Source organism: Alosa sapidissima, chromosome 15 (assembly GCF_018492685.1).
Source record: "Alosa sapidissima isolate fAloSap1 chromosome 15, fAloSap1.pri, whole genome shotgun sequence".
NCBI lineage: Eukaryota > Metazoa > Chordata > Actinopteri > Clupeiformes > Clupeidae > Alosa > Alosa sapidissima.
In genome coordinates, this window is record NC_055971.1 from 9,355,530 (window position 1) to 9,374,754 (window position 19,225).

At 44.6% G+C, this 19,225-nt stretch overlaps 1 protein-coding gene across 2 annotated transcripts in view; it reads right to left on the reverse strand.

Annotated features, from left to right (window-relative positions):
• The window catches only part of sez6b (seizure related 6 homolog b), a 150,588-nt gene that overhangs the window by 9,173 nt on the left and 122,190 nt on the right, over positions 1–19,225 (reverse strand). For both annotated transcript variants that reach the window (XM_042062858.1, XM_042062857.1), the window contains exons 5-10: positions 18,877–19,062; positions 12,754–12,922; positions 11,676–11,842; positions 8,955–9,149; positions 7,665–7,803; positions 126–322 (exon numbers count right to left, since the gene is read on the reverse strand). In XM_042062858.1, coding sequence (XP_041918792.1) covers positions 126–322; positions 7,665–7,803; positions 8,955–9,149; positions 11,676–11,842; positions 12,754–12,922; positions 18,877–19,062 — 1,053 coding nt within the window. The remainder of the gene's footprint in view (positions 1–125; positions 323–7,664; positions 7,804–8,954; positions 9,150–11,675; positions 11,843–12,753; positions 12,923–18,876; positions 19,063–19,225) is intronic.

Consider the following 19,225-nt stretch of genomic DNA (forward strand, 5'->3'; position numbering starts at 1 on the left):
GGGTTGAGACAAGAGAGGAGGGCTATTTCTCAGCCGTTGACATGAAGAATATCTTATATTCGTGCTTAATTGAGCTCTAGGCAGAGTAGAGATTTGAGGTTCTTTTCCTCTGGGTGGGCCCATACCGAAGAAGTGCACCACAAATCCGTTGTTGTAGCCGTAGATGTTGGTGGCGGGGTCGGACTGGAACTGGATGGTGACGTCGGCCGTAGTGGTGTAGAGCTTGAAGCGGGGTCGCGTGCCGCCGTACTGACCCAGGATCTTGGCGGTGAGGTCATCGCCATCGTAGAAGGTGAGCAGGTCATTCTTTCCCATGTGGAGGCTGTGGAACATACACACACACACAGAGAACTCTTTAACATTCTACTTCAGCATTCTGCCCTCTCCCCTCTGTGTCTGCCTCTTCCTCTCCTCTGCTGCTCTCCCCTGATTCGTCACCTTTATTTTCACACATTCTTTTTGTTATTATCTATCCCACAGCTTTTTATGTATGGATTTTGCATTGTGTGTGTGTGTGTGTGTGTGTGTGTGAGAGAGAGAGAAAGAGAGGGAGAAAGAGAAAGAGACAGACACAGAAAGATAGAGAATGTCTATATATGTGTGTGTGTGTGTGTGTGTGTATGTGTGTGTGTCTATATATGTGTGTTTATTTAATTTAAGATGTCCACCTGCTTTTGAAAGCAAACACGCAGCTTTTTAAAGCATTTCCAGCCGCCGCACTGATGAACCAGGAAGAGAGAGAGAGAGACTTAGAGAAAGAGACAGACAAAAAGAGAGCGAGAGCATTGACGTCTTGGCGCCTATTGAACCCCAGGCTCCCACCTGCCAGCGTGGCCCCTGCCTCCGCCGCCTCTCACCTGTATTTACAAACGGCTGGGAAAAATCAATCCCACTCTGCAGCGCTCAAGCTCCAATAAGCCTATTCTGTCTCGGAGATGCGGCAGTCTCTACAGCTGCGCCATCACAAAGACAGCATCTTTTTTTTCTTTCTTTCTTCCTCCCTGGTCACCCTGGGCAGGATCCTTTAGTTTGTGTGTGTGTGTGTGTTTACTTCTGTTTCCCTGTCTAAAGGCATTCGGATGACATTTTCAGTGATTGAATCCACTTCATTCTCCTCAGTGACCATTGTCAATGGTGCGTTTGAAAGCGCTATTTCATTTTAAAATAGACACTGTTGAATGTGTGGGTGTATACGAAAAATTCAGATGTCCCTTCATTAACTCAAATACTTAGAGGAGTGAGGATTTTTTACTCCATGGCTTTTACTCATTCTATGGCTGAGCTGTGCTTTATCTCTATCCACATCAAAGGAAGGTCATCTTGGCAGAGACAGTCGGTCCATACTACAATGGCCCTCAAATCTCCAGAGCCCAGAACCGTCCAAAGAGTTTTAAAGGAAACACTCCAAAATACTCAAACAGGAAATAATAGAAGGAAGGAATTCAGAAAAATTGAGCGCACAGTGATGCATAAAATTCACACTGTGTATAGGAAGAAGCCAAAGAAAAAAAAACTGGTCAGGGTTTTGACAGCATGGACACCATATCTCTGCCACCAATGGTCCCCAATGTGGCGCTGTCCCATAAGAATATGCCCATCACAGCCATAGAGGCAATGGTCCACTCAGATAGGGAGAGCTGACACGCATAGTCTGTCTTGTCACTAATTAATCACAAGTGGCCAGTGATGGAACTCATTACAGAGGGGAAAAAGAACAATTAATCATCCCCCCTCTCCCCTCTTTCTGCGGAGGCAAGGCTTTCAGACGGCATGGAGGCAGATTGATGTCCTGGGATTTTAACGAGAGCAGGTGGCGTGTGGAGTTATTGCGTTCCTGTGTCGCTACATTTCTGATGTCTTCGTAATGGTGTGTTTAATGTTGGTCTATGCAAGACTTGTTATTGCTACCATGTGGGTTCTTAACATGTCATTTATTGGTACAGGTACAGTTGGGCTATATATGCTATGTTTATTGTTATTGTGATGGAGGGGTGGCAGGTGTTTTGTATACTACCGTATATAGTATGTACTTTTTGAAGGCTGGTGTAAAACTACAATATTGTCCCGCTGAGTACGTTCACATATACATACCCACATTAATACTGGTACATTCTGAGCATACATACATACATGCATACATACATACATACATACATACATACATACATACATACATACAAACATACAAACATACATACAAACATACATACAAACATACACTAGCACTCACACATACTCTTTTATGATGTGTGCACAATCCAGCACAACATTATTGTGTCCACGTGTACATTGTGTATGTACTCTACTCAACTACACACACATACTCAACAGACACACACACTCACTCTCACACACTCAAAGACTCAGGGGAAAAGCAATCAGAATCAGATCCAGCTAACCCCTGCTCCACAGCATGACAAAAGACACTTTGGTGGGCCGTGTATCGTTTTCCATCAGGAGTTTTTCTCAAACACAAAAGCACTTCACCTGCACTGAACAGCCGACGGGGTCGAAAAACAACAAGCGTCATTGTCTCAGCTCATATTGAATTTGTCGCGATAAAGTCAAACTCGGCTTTGCACATCTGCGCGCTGTGTCGGCCGCGGAAATCAATCATGCTTTCCATTTTGCTGTGGGTAATTTCATTTGGTTTAATCAGAAAGCGTGGGCTCGGCGCGACTCCACTCGGCCCATGGCACAGCTGCCTCCTCCAGCCCCTCACAGAGCATTACACTTTCAAGCCGTGAAATCCGGGAGGCATCCTTCCCTCAAATCTCTTTATCTCTCTCTCTCTCTCTCTCTCTCTCTCTCTGTGAAAAAAAGAAAAGAAAACAAATGCAATTTGTTTCATGAAAAAATCAAAGCAAAAGGGAGAAAACCAATGACACAGGGCTTGTTCTCCGCACACAGAGGACCTGGGAGATGTAAATGGCAGCAGATACTCCGCTGCTCTCCACGCACCCCTTGGCACAGGAAGTCCGAGGGCCATGTTCATTTATCATCCGCACCAGTCAATGGCACGTATTAGGATTCCCTCCAGGAGGAAAAATAAAGGTGGGGGAGGAGGTGAGGAGCCCCTCTGGAGGATGATGAAGGAAAGCAATCCTCGAGAATCCACCAATCACCTCATTCAGGAGTCACTCAGCCACCATCCCCCCCATACGCACGCATGCATGAACACACACATACGCACGCACGCACACACACACACACACACACACACACACACACGCACACACACGCACACACACACACACACACACACACCACTACTCACACATGGCTGTGCATGTGTGGCTTTTTGAGGAAAGGGGAGCCAGTGTTTTAATGACCATTAAAAAAAAGAATATGGTGATGGCTTAGATAAATCTGCCTGAACGACCCAGAGGAAAATCCTGTCGTTCTCATCAAATCTCAAAACAACAGAGTGACTGCGGGCTGCCTGAGAGTCTGAAACAGTCTCTATTCTCCTTTGAAATGTCAGTTCAGCCCCATGCCCTTGAAACTGAAATTCAAACACTTTTCTAAAACAATAATAATAAAAAAAAAAATACTCTGTGTGTATGAGCGTGTTTATGTGTGAGGAGACACACATACACAAACTGGCATGCGTAACAAAGAACACCGTGAGGGACACACACAGTACTCACTGACTAAACATGGCAAAGGATCTAATTTAGCCCCTCAGCCCGTGGTAGTTTTCTTTTCTTGCATTAATAAGAAAACGGAGAGCAACGAGTGCAAATGGAATGAAACAAAGCCCTTCACTCAAGCCGACCTGCAGCAATGGCAGCCTTTCAAAACCACACTGGAGTCTTATTGAGCACTGCCAGCATTATTTAAGGTGCAGGAGTGTGCTCATACAATCATTAATACGTTTTTTTTTCTCCCAACAAAGAAACTAAACGAATGGGTCATTGTTCTCAGCTGATATCCATTTTTAATTACAGAGTTAAATATTGGTCTAGCTCCGAGCCAGCACTCTGGCGAACTGCCGAGCGCCTAGCGGAAAAAACATGATTTATTAAGAGCGAGCCAAATGTCATGCTTCCCCGAGGATAGCTCCCACACCCCCACAGTGACCAGTTCCTGAGCCAGGCCCAGCCACCCACCCCGGGGCACAGGGAGTGAGGGGGTGGGGGGGGGGCGCAGTTAGAAAGATATAAAGTGGAGGTGAGACAAAGACAAAAAGAGATGAAGTGCGATGCTGAGGGAGGAAGAGAGAGAGAGAATTGGAGAGGAGGTGTTTAAGAGATAATAGAGGAGAGGTGTGCACATAAAGCTAGACTGGACTGGCATAACTTGACTTATTATTTTATAATATCTGTCAAAAATCATGATCCATGTTTTACTGCTCTGATCTGTGTCCTCTACCCTTTTATGATCTCTTTCACTTTAAGTTGACGTGTGTGCCACTAAATCAGATCATCACCGTAACGCCAGTGCGAACGAGGCTCTGAGCGGCTTCATCACCTAAACTACACGGCTAGATTGAGATCCACTGCACTTGTATCAGTTCCTCAGCTCTCACTGCCACAAACAGACTGAGCCGTGGGCAGGTGTGCAGGCTGTCACCTGTGCTAACCCCCCACTCCCACATCCCCCACAGCAAATGAGGTGCAGCACTCACAACAAGAGTCACGCACGCCTTCCTGTTTCTGGTAAATTAATTAATCATCTGTCATTACGCACTGAGTTGCCTGGTAATTGTGAGCTCATGGTGTGTGTGTGTGTGTGTGTGTGTGTGTGTGTGTGTGTGTGTGTGTGTGTGTGTGTGTGTGTGTGTGTGTGTGATGAATTATTACAGGGGAGAAAGACCATGCTCATTACTAGCGTAAAGCATTCTTAAAGCTCTGTAATGAGGCCCTGCACACCATACACAATGGGGGTCCCAGCACAGATCTGTGTGCCTCTGGTCTGAGTCCAGTCTCCGGCTATGGAGAAAATGGCCTGTGCTCGCAGAGGGAAAGCCCCTGCTATTCACAAACACATTAGACCAATGACTGGCAGCGAACAGATTTTTTGCTAGGCGAGCCGTGTGAGTGCTGGGGTGGTTTAGCAGCGCCTTATGGACTCTCGCTGTTTCTTCCATTTGCTCTCTCTCGCTCTAACTCTCACTCCAACTCTCCTCTTTTGCTCTGTCCTCTCGCTCTCTCTCTCTCGCTCTCTCTCACTTTCTTTCTCTCTCTCTGAGGAGAGCGATGTCTGTAGCATGCCCCCCACCCCCCCCCCCCCACCTCCCTCATTTTCGACCCATCTGTATTTCTCATTTGATGCGCCTGGCTGATGATGTCCCATATGCTGTTTGACAAATCTGGTAATTTACAGATGAAGGAGGGAGGCGGCCGGCTGGCTCGGCACAGCGTGGCCCGCTGAGGCGGGGTGACCCAGGGCAGACCCGGCCCAATCCATCTGCCTCACCCGGGCCTCTGCGCTCCATCAATAGGAGCGGCTTGTTCCCTCCCACCTCTCCTCCCGCCTTTGATCGCCTCAGCAGTTTAACAGTATGGAGAAGCCAGTTGGTACTTGTGTTGAAAAAAAAAACCAGGACGGAGAGAGAAAAGAGCAATAGAAAAAGGGTTGAGAACTAAACACAACAAAGAGAAAGGGGATGATAAGGAAGGAGAGGAAGAAAAAACAACTCAAAACCAAGGGCTCTTTCAGGTGGCGCAGATATTTCATTTCCTCTGTTGTTGAAAGAAAAAGAGAGAGAAAGAGAGAGAGAGAGAGATAAAATGAATGTGAGCTTGAGAGGCGTTGGCAGTGGAACATCTTCTCTTTTCGCCTCAGCAGACCTTACACAGGCGGCCAAATTTTCATCAGCAGAACCGTTAACGGGCAAGGTGCCCCCACGTGCCTCGGTCATCCCCGAAGGCTGTATCTGCTCTCATCACCTCTCGCAAGCCAAACCATCGAGAAATTAATTACGCCGACCGCTTCAGACGTGAAAAACGTCGCAAAACACAATGTACCCACTGTGCCGCTCGCGGGGGAAGCCAAAAAAAGATAAAGACGAAGAAGAAGCAGAAGACAATGGCAAAAGGAATCCTATGCAAATGAGCGAATCTTAATTAAGGGAGGCAAATTATTGAATGCATGAATAATCTATCAGGGCCTGACACAGCAGGGCCTCCTGTTCGGAGGCTTCACCTGACGGAGTGATCACAGAAAACACTCGTTTTTCCCTGCTCGACATAATTGATTCGGTGGAGAATCACCTTTGGAAGGAAGGGGGGGGGGGGACGAAATAATTAGTTCTCCGTCGAGTTTGTTATTAACCTTTGTCCGCCTGCTACTTATGTGTTCCACTCATAAGCACAATGTTCTTTCATCTTCCTTCTCTACACCTTTAATCCAATTTCTTTAAACGTGCCACGGCCATTAGCTCTTTATTCTCTCCATCAATTCAATCTCTCTCTCCATTTCTCACTGTGTCTTGTTCTGTCATTTTGTCTCGCTCATTTGTCACAGTGTCTGTCCCGCTTTTGCACGGCGGCGGCGACGACGACGCAAGGGACGACGATCTGGCATTCGTGTTTCTCCTGATGGGCTTTGCTCGACACGTCTGCGAAAAAGACACAAAAGAAAGAAAAAACAAAGTGGGAATTCTTGCACTCTGCTTCTCCTCCTCCCCCCACAACTCCGCAGGCTTCCTCAGCAGCTGTGGGGTACAGAAACGTGCCAGGTGATAGAGCCATTCTGTGGGGAGCGTGATGCGAATGCGAAGCCAGGCATCACAGGGTTTGACACTAACATCTTAAGAGTAAGAGAGAAAACAATCCCTCTGTGACCAGGCAAGCTTTATCTGTCTTTACTATCCCCTCTATGCACACGCAGCGGAGCCACATCTGACTGCGCAAAGGAGAGAAATCAGAGCACCGGCAAAAAGGCAAAGGCACCGACTGCATTCTTCCCGTCAGGGTGCTCCTTGGCAGCCTGGCTAAAAGTGATCATCCAGCCAATGAACTGATGAACAGTCCATGCAAATCAGCAGATGTGAGTCTCAGAAAGACAGACGCTGGACTCTGAGAGGGGGTTGGACATAAGCAGAGAAGCACAGGGATGGGAAAAATGTATAATGGTTCTGAGCTCTGTGAATGAATCCAATTATGGACATGGATATTGGCTTCTGTTTTGATGCCCCTGAGAAATTTGCAAGACAGCTGTGGACAAATGCATCTAAATAATCTCAGAACTAACCTCAGAGCTGTGAATTGACAAGAAATGCCATCTAATTCAGTGAGCCAGCTTGAATCTGACACTTGGGGGACACTGTAATTTCAGTAATATAATGTCCAATATTGATTGTCTGTTCTACTCAGAGTTCACCATTTGTATTACAGGTAGCCTAATGATATAGAATTGATGCAGATGTAGTATTAGGTTGCTTCTAATCCTGTAGCAAATCAACATGTATTTCATCTGTCAAAGGAAATATGTGTGTGTGTGTGTGTGTGTGTGTGTGTGTGTGAGTGTCAGTGTGTGTGTGTGTGTGTGTGTGTGTGTTTGCCTGGTATCAATACCTGACACAGAGACTGGCAGGCAACAAGTCAGATTGACATCACTGGCTCGTTTCCGTTAATCCCCCTCACTGGCCTACAGTATCTCTCCCCCCTTTTAAGACTGGTGATATACTGGTGAATCACACAGGCTCAGGCACGTACACTTGGATGTCCAGCATGATCCTCTTGTCCTCCTCCACGTGGATGCCCCAGATGCAGTCCTGGCCTTTGTCGTACGCCTCAGGCCAGTTTGGAGACAGCACAACCCCAGCGGAGTCTGTGATCTCCCCACTGCAAACAGCTAAAAACACACACTACATGTTTTAAACACACATGCTTAACACACACACGTTACCTCTCTCTCTCACACACACAAACACACACACACACACACACACACACACACACACACACACACACACACACACACACACAGACTCACACTCACACACAAGCATGCATGCTCCCACACATACAAATGAAGCATACAGGTCCACCTACACACATGGCAAGTGCTTTTACATGGCACACAGTGGAAATACCTACAGTACAAAGTACAAACCACTCTCTCATACATACACACACACACACACACACACACACACACACACTGGGAGATGTACATTCAGTAGGTGTAAATTAAATTATTGAAGGTCATCTCTGGCTGGGATCAGAGGGAATTCATTTGACGGAGACCCAGAAATATTACTTCTGAGAGGAGCAATGAGTCCGACTCAAAGAGGGCCCCATGGGATTTGCACTTCATCTCTCATTGGCCCTCCACTCTTCCACCTTGTATGCCACACATTTTATTTTTCTTTTCTTTTCTTTTCTTGAAGAATCAGACAATGGCTGTTGTTTGTGACCCCTTGGCTTGAGCCAGCCCAGATTAAATCCCTTTCGATCCCGAGTCCACTGGGGCACTTTAGGATGTGGCTGGACCGACGGGCCGGATAAGATGGTGCTGTGCGCGGGTGGATACAGGGCTCATGGGAGAGGCAAACCTGCACTAATACCAAACATGCGCCTCAGGAAGAGGCTCAGGCGAAAGGCTCTCATGGGCCGTGACCCTGTGGCTATGGCCTGCCCAGGTCACCAGAGCACAGGTGGATTACTCCGTAAAGGCTTTAGAGAGATGGAGGTGAGATGGAGGTGGATGAAGCTGTTTTCTGTGACGCATGTGTGGTGCGGATGGGATCAGATGATATTTTTTATGTGTGGACTGTTTCTGTCTAGTTATCTTGTCCATCTCGGAATCTTAAAATGGATCAGGCTGGAACAAGCACACACACACACACACACACACACACACACACACACACAAACACACACATTCATGCATGCACCATAAGAGATACACACACAGTCCAATACACACACATATAGATGTATGTCTACAGGCACCATAAGAGATGCACACACAGTCCGATACACACACACATATAGACGTACCTCTACAGGCAGGCTCGGTCTCGTTCCACTGTGGGTTGTTTGGGTCCATGCACTCGATGATGACAGATCCCTGCTCCAGGGTGTACCCGGGGTCACAGGTGAACTCGGCCACGGTGCCCACTGCGTAGGTGCTGTCGCTGCTGGTGAAGTTGCCATACTTGACAAATGGCTCGTAGCAGTGTCCAGGCCCAAAGGCTGAAAGGAGAAAGCATTAATCAGGACAGACAAAACAAAAAGATAGACCTACTGCTATCATAAACCAATCAAGCATTAGAGACCTAGATCATTCCAAGCAGCACCAACGATGATGATGATTTTCTTTTTTGTTACTAACAGGAGAGTGCTTCAAAAGCATCCAGATTCCAGAGCTATTTTTTTACCAACCACTGCAGTGTAGAATCACTGAAAGGTACTGCTGCCGAGTAAACAAACCCACTCAAATAAACAAACAAACAAAAACGCCTGGTTGAGCTTTTAATGTTTCCTGAGTGGAGCTCAACGCAAGTCGACAGGGACCACACTGCAATGAGGATGTTCAGGCAGCAGCACTAAAGTGTCTGATGTTTGGCATTGATATGCCTGCAGGTGCTTCCCTGTTCTAGCACGCCCCAGACTGGAGAAATTTGTAACATTTGAGCGTTTGGTCCGTCGCCGAGGTGCTTTATATTCCACACCAGGTCCACGTCGGAGCGCACACAGGTGATTCAGCCAATTATAGAAGCTCTTTCCCATCTTAGCACCAGTCACATCACCCATGCATTATTCAGATTGGCAACAGTAGATCCTCAGACTATTTCGCCCTCCATCGCGAGGAGGAATTGATTCATTTTCAACCCCATTCCAATGATTTCCGTGGTATCGCATTATCAAATTCCATGTGATTCAAAAAAAAAGGAGAAAAGGGGGAGGGGGTGGGGGCAGCTGGTTCTGAGAGAATCTGAAAATATGCAGGTGTGCCGGTTGGCAAAAGAAGTTCATGAAAATCAGCAAATGAGCCTTTTCTAAAGTTGTGGGTGAGAGAGTGCATTCACATACGGCACCGGCTTAATTTTTTATGACACGAGTCAAGAGCTGGGATTTGCAAGGCCCTCATAGCTTATTAGTTTTGATAACCAAGGTCAAGCAATGCAGGGGAAAACAGCAGAGCTGTTTATGAATGCTGACAGGGCAAACAAATATTAAAATGTTTTGACTCCAAAATCAGCCTAGGATATCAAACAGGTATTGGATTGAATGCGAGAAAATTATGCATTTCTGGAAACATCTTTTGAAGGGTGTAAATTTATCATATTTTTTGTCACCTTGGGTCACCAGTGACTCATGCAATAAAATGTGCAAGTATATTCTAGTTTATTCTAAATAATTTTCATTATAAACATATACATTTAAAACATAGGAAAAATGTGATGACACTATTATTAATAACCATGCCAAATAAAACATTTATTTACAGCTCATACCTCACAATATGCTACAGAATGGCATTCATTCATATGGGCAATATAAATGTGGAGGGTTTTTGTATACACTTTTCCTGAATGAGCCACCACACCATCTGCAACAGTATAAGTGCTGTTCTGTAGGCTACTAATGAACGACTGCCTACAGACTGAGCTGTATTACATAATGGACTTAAAGAAAGCCAAAAGGCTATATACATTTAATAACACTTGGGAAATGTAATTTGATTGAGCCATTGAAAAATGCATGTAATTGGAATCATCCTCCAATTATATCAGCATCCAATTATAAAATAATTTTTGCATTGTATGGCATATGGCAGCTTGTGCCCGATTTTATTATTTCCATTCCTTTTATAAATATAGAAGTGCTAATAGGTACAGTGTATGTCAGGAAATATATTTTTTAATGAATATAGGCTTGAAGAGAGGAAAGAAAAATATTTCAAATGCCAGAAACAATGGTGTGTGTATGTTTGCTCCAAAACTTCAATGTAACTGCCATGAAGGATGGCCTCATTCATTCTCTCTGATTACCCATTAATTTATGCACTGATGGATTTGATTTGGGACACAAAACAGCAGGGGTGCCTGCTCACACACTGCAGTGAGGAGAGAGGAGGGGTACCGGTATGTTTTAGGCTACCAGACTCAAAACAATGAAAGTGGAAGAGAGGCCTCTAGGAGGCGCAGTGAGGCTTGGTGCCTTTGTGCACACGGGAGCCCTGGACCTGGAGGAGCATGTGGGGCATGAGGGCCTAAAATCTCCAGCCTCCTCGCACTGCTGGGGGGGGGGGGCAGATCAGGTCACAGCATTGGGGAAAAGTATTCAGAAGGTCAGGTCAGTTGAAATGTCCGCCTACTGATCTCATTTTATATTTATTTATTTGCTTCGATTGGTGTTGTGCTACTCTTGAAGAAAACAGAACTTTTGCTGAGGAAGTTAATGGTAGCTCACAGTTCTTTTTTAAAACTGATTCCTACCCAAGGCTGTTTTGATCAAGAATAGGAGGAAGAGAAAATGCCTACTGGGTGAGAATGTAGATTCTCAGCTTCTTGGCTGCCCTTGAATACCCACATGTTCATTCAGAGATACAGTTTGTAAAATATCCCAAATATCAAGATTAGCAATTATTTTTTAATTTCATATTTTGATTTTTTTTAATTCATTATAATACATTGACAACAGCATTATTTTTGAACATCAGAATTGCTTAACTATTATATTTTTGCCGTTGTGATTATACCAGCGGAGATTTACCTTCATATCTAATGGCCGTGCCAGTGGAGGTTCCGGATCCATCCGTGGTGAGCTCCACAAACAGGTGCCTGGAGCTGCTGGCGATGCCCTCGTTGGGCAGGTACTCCACCTCATACGAGTCATACAGCGGGGGAGAGTCGATGTGGTTCCCATTTTTAATCAGCAGTCTGAACACAGATAACAAAAGATGGCACCCAGGTGTCTGCTTATTAGATACATGTCAAACACTTTGAAACAACCTGCATAACAAAAAACAAAGAATTTTCCTCTGTGGTAAGAGGCTGGCTCAATGAATATGCAGACCAAAGTCAAATTCCGAGTTCAGAGTCTAAAAAACCCTGGAAATGTCAATGCAAGGTTATTCCTATGTACTGTCTGCTACAGGTGATGCTAACATATGCCACTGACAGAGAATATTTGACATCAATGTGCTAATATGACCATATGCTACATTTCTTTCGATCTGATTGGCTGCTGCTGGCCAGAGCATAGTGTATCTCTCCCAGTTCACCCGAAACACGGGAGAATGATGACTACAAAGAAGGCCAGCAAGTGGTCTCATTAAAAGTCCATTAGTTGATTCTGCCCCTGGACATGGTGGGCATTGCTCATAAAATATAATTCAATCTGCCCCTTCTGAGACTCAAAAAGGGCGCCTAATCGCTCACTCCATTTGTGTGAAAGGCCCTTGATTATTTCAGTTCAAGGAACAATAAATGTAGCCCTGCTCCTCACCCTGTCAATCTGCTCCATCAGTATTAACACACATTCGCACATGTTTTCCTTTTCAAGCCTCTCCTGTGAAATCAAATACCTACCATCAGCCTTGGTCAGTTATAGATGTGGCGCTCGACATGTGTGTGTGTGTGTGTGAGCAAACAGGCAGGTGTGTGCACATGTGAAAGAAGCGTCACAACGCCTGCAGAGAGGAGCATCAGGGGTCCCCAAAAAAAAACTCTTTGCTGCCTGAGGATGATTCAACTAATGAACTAATTACTCTCCCCACTACTGCGAGCCCTGTGGTTTTGCACTAGCACGTAGAGAGAGAAAGAGAGAGACAACAGCGGGTAATACCGACCTGTCATCGTCCTCGGCAAGGGCCACTTTCTCGAAGTGGACATGCAGCCGGTGGCTCTCGGGGGCCTCCAGAATCCAGTGGCAGGTCAGGTTGTTGCTGTAGTTGCCAGGGAAACCAGGAGAGACGATGCGTCCCACCGTGGCGTTCTTTACCATCCCTCCACAGGAAGCTGGGAGGAAAAAGGGACAGACAGAGCACGTAGGACAGAGAAATGAGAGAGACACACAGGTGTGAGAGGAGACACTGTCTGGGTGTAAGGCAGCAAAGCCTATTTATTTCCATGTTTATTTTCTTTGTATTTCTTTCATTTTTTTTTTCCTGTGCATCTGTTTTCCTTCTGCAGAGACAGGGGACCCCTAGGAGCACTTGAAACGGTATTAGAATGAAAAAGTAAACGTAAGCTTGACACTCATTTTGGATAAGTATTCCATGTGTATACTGTAGCACCGACTGCAAGGGAGATGCTTGAAAAAAGTAATAAAAAGACGGAATAAAAACACTGTGTGGGGAATATTAACAGACTTTTTATTTAGATTTAAATAAATTTGTGAGCCTGCCTCTCTGAATATTTGATAAAGTTGTGAATTTCATTGTGAGCATGTATATGGACAAATTACAATGTGTGTGAGAGTATTGGTGTTCACACAACAAACTAATCTGTCTGTTTACATACATACATGTGTATGCTGCTTTTCACTTTAGTTTATATACTTTCAATGAAAAATTATAAAGACAAATGACAGTATGAACTTTTGAGGTGTTGTGGTGGAAGGTCATCAAATCGGCCAGTTGATAAGTAGAAAATTGAGCTCATTACTTCAAGAAAAATTCACCAATAACACTTATGTTAAAGCAAAAAAGGAGCTTTCAAGCAGGCAGAATTCGATGCAAAAATGTTTTTATTGATGCTAGCAGCAATGCCAACAGCAATAAACCATGAGTGTATCTCAAGAAGGCACTCCTGAACAATGGTTTAACTCCAATACCTATACCCCTCCAAAATGCTGACACAACACTACCCCGAACCCACAGGTGACGTTATGAAAGGATCGTTGTTCGGTCTGATCTTCGCAAGACAGCAATATTGCTGTCAAGGGTACAAACTTTTCACCTTAAGTTTACAGGAAGTTCAGGGGTGTACAGAGTGATCACAGGTCATACATTGTGCATGGGTTAAATATCGTTCGCTCTCCTGCACTCTCCTACTGGTTGTTATGAGTAGAGCTCGCCCCTGTTTTTCGCCTTATCTTGCAGCTGCAAGGCCGACTTAGTTTTTTTTCAAATGGCCTTGCTACAGCAGCATGAGACACAGTGCAACAAAAACAGACATCAGGATACAGAGTGCACATAGGATGGCTTCATTATGTTATTTGTAATAGTTAAACTTGTCATTTAAAAAGTTATAAAAGGTTATTATATAAGAATAATGTCAGGGTATTGATTGTCATTGAGATTATATATATACATGTTTTACTGTTTAAAACTCTTTGTCTCATGATATTTACAGACCTTAGTGATAATTTACTGTATATCACATTTCCCCCCTAGACTTACATAGTTTCACCTTACCTGTCTTTCTGAGAATGCACTTTGGAATCGACCTCTCCTAAGCAAAAACTACTATCTTAATGGGCATGCAGTCCTAAGACCCACACCAGTTGTGCTATCGAAGTGTCACAAAAGTGTCACAATCTTCTGTTCTAGAGGCTCCTGGAAGAGCTGCCTGCAGGCTGGTGGCTTATCCTTGCTTACAAGATACTGCAGCGTTTTGTTGGCAATAATCCTGATACGCTGAAGTATCTTCACATCCGCCTCTGGAAGCTTGCTCTTTAATGTTGCGAAGTGGCTCGATGGCATGGTCGCTACTAACCTGATGAACTCGGACACAGACAGTGTTGGCACTGCCCTAGTGAGTTCAGCTATTGGTGGCAACATGCTGATGCTTGGCTTGACCTCTTTGGGTGGAAGGGAACGTGGTATAAATTATCACTAAGGTCTGTAAACATCATGATGAGACAAAGAGTTTTGAACAGTAAAACATGTATTTATATAACCTGAATGACAATCAAGTAATACCCTAACATTATTCTTATATAATAACCTATAATAACTTTTAATAACGTTTAACAAGTTTAACTATTACAAATAACATAATGAAGCCATCCTACCAGAATGTGTACTCTGTATCCCGATGTCTCTTTTTGTCGGACTGTGTCTCATGCTGCCTTAGCAAGGGCTGTGTGAAAAAACCAAAGTCGGCCTTGCAGCTGCAAGATAAGGCGTACACAGGGGCGAGCTCTACTCATAACAACCAGTAGGAGAGTGCAGGAGAGCGAACGATATTTAACCCATGCACGATGTATGACCTGTGATCACTCCGTACACCCCTGAACTTCCTGTAAACTAGTTAGACCATTGTTCGGGAGTGCCTTCTCGAGATACACTCACGGTGTATTGCTGTTGGTATTGCTGTTAGCATCAATAAAACCATTTTTGCATCAAATTCTGCCTGCTTGAAAGCTCCTTTATGCTTTAGCATAAGTGTTATTGGTGAATTTTTCTTGAAGTCGTGAGCTCAATTTTCTACTCATCAACTGGCCGATTTGATGACCTTCTACCACGACAGAGGCTAGTCCTGAACAAATGCAGGACAAGTTGGCAATAATCTGAGAGTCGAAGGACAGGAGAGATACTGGGCTACCAATGCCAGTCCTAAGAGCCAGCTCAAATGGGAAATCGGAGGAGTGTTACACACCCACACACAAACAGTCCCAGAACCTCACTCACTTATGTACACAGATGCGCGCACACACACACACACACACACACACACACATATATGCTCATACTGCAATAATGTCAAGAATGTTAAAATGTGATGTCATTTTGTATTTGTAATTTAATGTTTATCCTTCTCTATGATGATATCGCAAGATTGAAATTGGCTATAAAAAGATAAAGAGGTCTGTATGTTCAGTGCGTTTGGTTGGCTTAGATGGACATATTATGTACAGTTTAGATATGGTGTTGCCAGACAACAAACAATGAGACATTCTCTGCAGAAACTCCCTGCTGAGCCAATCATGGGTAACACTGCACAGGACCCAGTATGGCCAGTGCATTTGAAAAGCTTTGAGAATAAGGGAAAATCTTTGAGAATAAGGGAAAATATGTGTGACTGTGTGTGTCTGTGTGTGTGTGTGTGTGTGTGTGTGTGTGTGTGTGTGTGTGTGAGTGTGAGAGAGAGAGAGAAAGAGTGTGTGTGTGTGAGAGAGAGAGAAGTGAGAGACAGATTTTCAAGATATCCTTACATGTGTGTGTGTCTGCGCATGTTTGTGTGTTGTTGTGTCAGTGCTGAGTGCCGACTTGTTTGTGGTGGGCCACAGCTATCACACCTGATCAGGGGAAGGTTAGCCAGGCGGACGACGCTTAATTAAAGCTGAGCAGAGGCCCATGTGTTCCCTGGCAGAGTGCCCAGGGTGATCAGCAGTCCGAGCCTGGCACACGCCGCTCTCTCCGCGCCCCAACAACTCTGGCCTGCGTGGCCATGGCACGATCACACCTTTTAAATGTCACGCTTACAGGGGCTTTGCTTCGCTCGATGCGCGGACTAATCCTGCCTTCATGCGCGACGCTACACGGATGTGTCTCCTCCATAGACTGTAAAAAAGTCTCCTCTGACCCCCCGCTCCACGGAGCCCGTTAACTATTCATTCTGACTCGAGTGCGTCGGAACTGCCAAATGAGATCCCCGGCATCAAAACAACACTCCTTCTTCAGGGGACGAGCGGAGAGACTTTGTTTAGAGTCGAAGCGCTCCGTTGTCTGTTTACCATGCAAAAGATGTTCGGCGGGATCCGCTGGAGAATCAGCTGTCTTCTCGAGAAAACAGCAGGGCTTTAGACGCTAATAACGCCTCTGAAAAACACAAGGAGGTGTTTGTGTGTGCGCGCGGGCTGTCGCCAGCTGGTGTGGCAAACATCGCTGTTGACCACGAGGGTGTAGCAGAGCCAGAATCAATTACCGAGCCTCAACAAAGCTGGGAGGATCAAGGAGGCGGTGGTAAGATAGAAGTTTGCTCCACTCAGATTTAATTGAAGCAGAATGGACAAAATAATAAGCCTTACACACTACTAGAGCAACTGAAGGAAACTTCATAGCATGTGTATATGCAGTGTTGGGGTTACTTTCAAAACGTATTCCGTTACAGAATACAGAATACATGCCCAAAAATGTAATCTGTAACGTATTCCGTTACGTTACTCAATCTGAGTAACGTATTCTTAATACTTAGATTACTTCCGCATTGAATTGCATTTTATAAGTGTAGGAATGCGGCCATCAAATCCTGCTTAGGCCTACTACTAAACAGGCCTATTCTGGTGTGTTCTTCTGTTCCAAATGGCTGAAGTGTTAGGCCCACATAGGAGAATGTAAAGTCAACTAAGCTACCTGATACAACTTTTACCATTAAAACTACAGCAGGCGACTAGGCTAATTAAAATAAACAAATAAATAGGCTACTTTAAATTATCGATCCAATGTGTGTCTCAATTGTCCCCCGCTGACCACCTCACACATTTCTCTAGATTTTGAAACGACCTTACATGACACAATGCAATAAAATATGCCAGTTTTTAGGACACAGAATAATGTTTGTAATGATACCAGTTACGTTTAACAGTAACATAAGTGTAATGAGCTATTCATTGTGGAAGGTGCATGGTGAAGTGAAATTCTTACTTTGGAAAAAAACATTTGCCGATATTCTTGGATGGGAGATACTTGTGTCGTTCAATTTTTCCATGATCAAAGAGGGCACTAATACGCATGTGCATAGCAAAAATCACAATGGGCTTGCTGTGCAAGCAAGATATTTAAGGTGTCTCAACTGTACACAGTCTACCCTAATTAAGGTGTGCCTGTGAGATTTTTCGGTGGCATCAACCCAGTAGGCTACAATTGAGGGGCGCATATGACAGGTGAAATGACCTGTAAATGTAAACACTATGGGCTAGGCTACTGTATATCAGTGCTCTCAAAATGAACGTGATCGCGTAATGACAATCAAAAACCGCACGTTAAAATATGCTAGGCCTACTCGCAAGAATAATTCTTCAGAGGCTGCACCATATAATTCATTTTAAAACGTAAATGTAGATCTAGAACAAATAATAATCTATAAAGCTATTTTAAGTTAGAATAAAAAACTTAGAATGCAGTGCCTATTTTAGAGATTGGTTTTATTGTAGCCTAGGTCTAAATCAACACGTGAACTAGGCTTTGCTTATTGCTTAGCAAACTGTGTAACCGATTGGCCGAAGTAGCCTGAGCTATTAATACTTGGGAAAATATCCTTTGAACAGACATCAGGAACCACGATCAGTGAGGAACAGGAGTTACCTCCACTTATTTTACTCAATTTGCTGTGCAAACAGTCATTTCAGGGTCTCCGATGACGCTTCCATAATGCGCGCTGGCTGCGTTTTGAGGCTAGTGCAAGACGGCAGGGCTTGGATTTAAACATGTAAACAATTAATTCATCATAGCTTTCAGGAGCTTCTGGGAAATGAAGTTGCCTTAATTTATTTAGAGAGTGAACAAACTTATGAAACAGATACGTATCGTCATGTAATCCATTGATTTCAACAATGTAACTATTCTAAATACAAACTATTTAACTTGTAACTGTATCGGAATACAGTTACTCATAATTTGTATTCTGAGTATGTAACGTCGGTACATGTATTCCGTTACTCCCCAACACTGTGTATATGTGATATATAAAAGGAAGATGTCGTGTGCATGATCGAAGAGGAAAAGTAGTGAAATAAAAGAGTGGGGATTGATTCATCACTGCATCTGCAACCATATATGGCAATAGACAGGAGAGAAGACAGTGAGTGTGTGGGCGATAGCACTTGAAGGTTTGCCTCTACATTCCTCTGATGTTTCTCATCATGTCTGTGTGTGAGTGTGTGTGTGTGTGTGTGTGTGTGTGTGCGCCCATATTCTCTTGTGATGAATACCAATGACACATTGAATGTATTTGCAACACTACGCTGGTGTAAATGCATTCCTCCCATCTTTCTCTCTCTCTCTCTCTCTCTCTCTCTCTTTTACCTAGACACTGCGGCTCCTTGCCACTCCAGTAGGGGGTGGTGGCATTGCGGCAGGTCAAGGTGGGGGGGCCCTGGAGCTGGTAACCAGTGAAGCAGTAGAAGTAGGCCTCTCCGCCCGCGTGCAGGCTGGTCACGGACACATCTCCGTACGCCGGGCGCTCGGGGAATGGGCAACTCAGAACAAACGCTGCAAAGAGAGAGGACAGAAGAGAAGAGAGCCGCAGGCTCGTCAGCACATTCGTTCAAAGCGAGCGCGCTCAGTAGTAGTCTAATATTTGGTGCAGCGTCTCGTCCTCTGCAAGTCTAATTCACTGAAACATGCTGAGACAAACAACAACTCTGCATGAGCA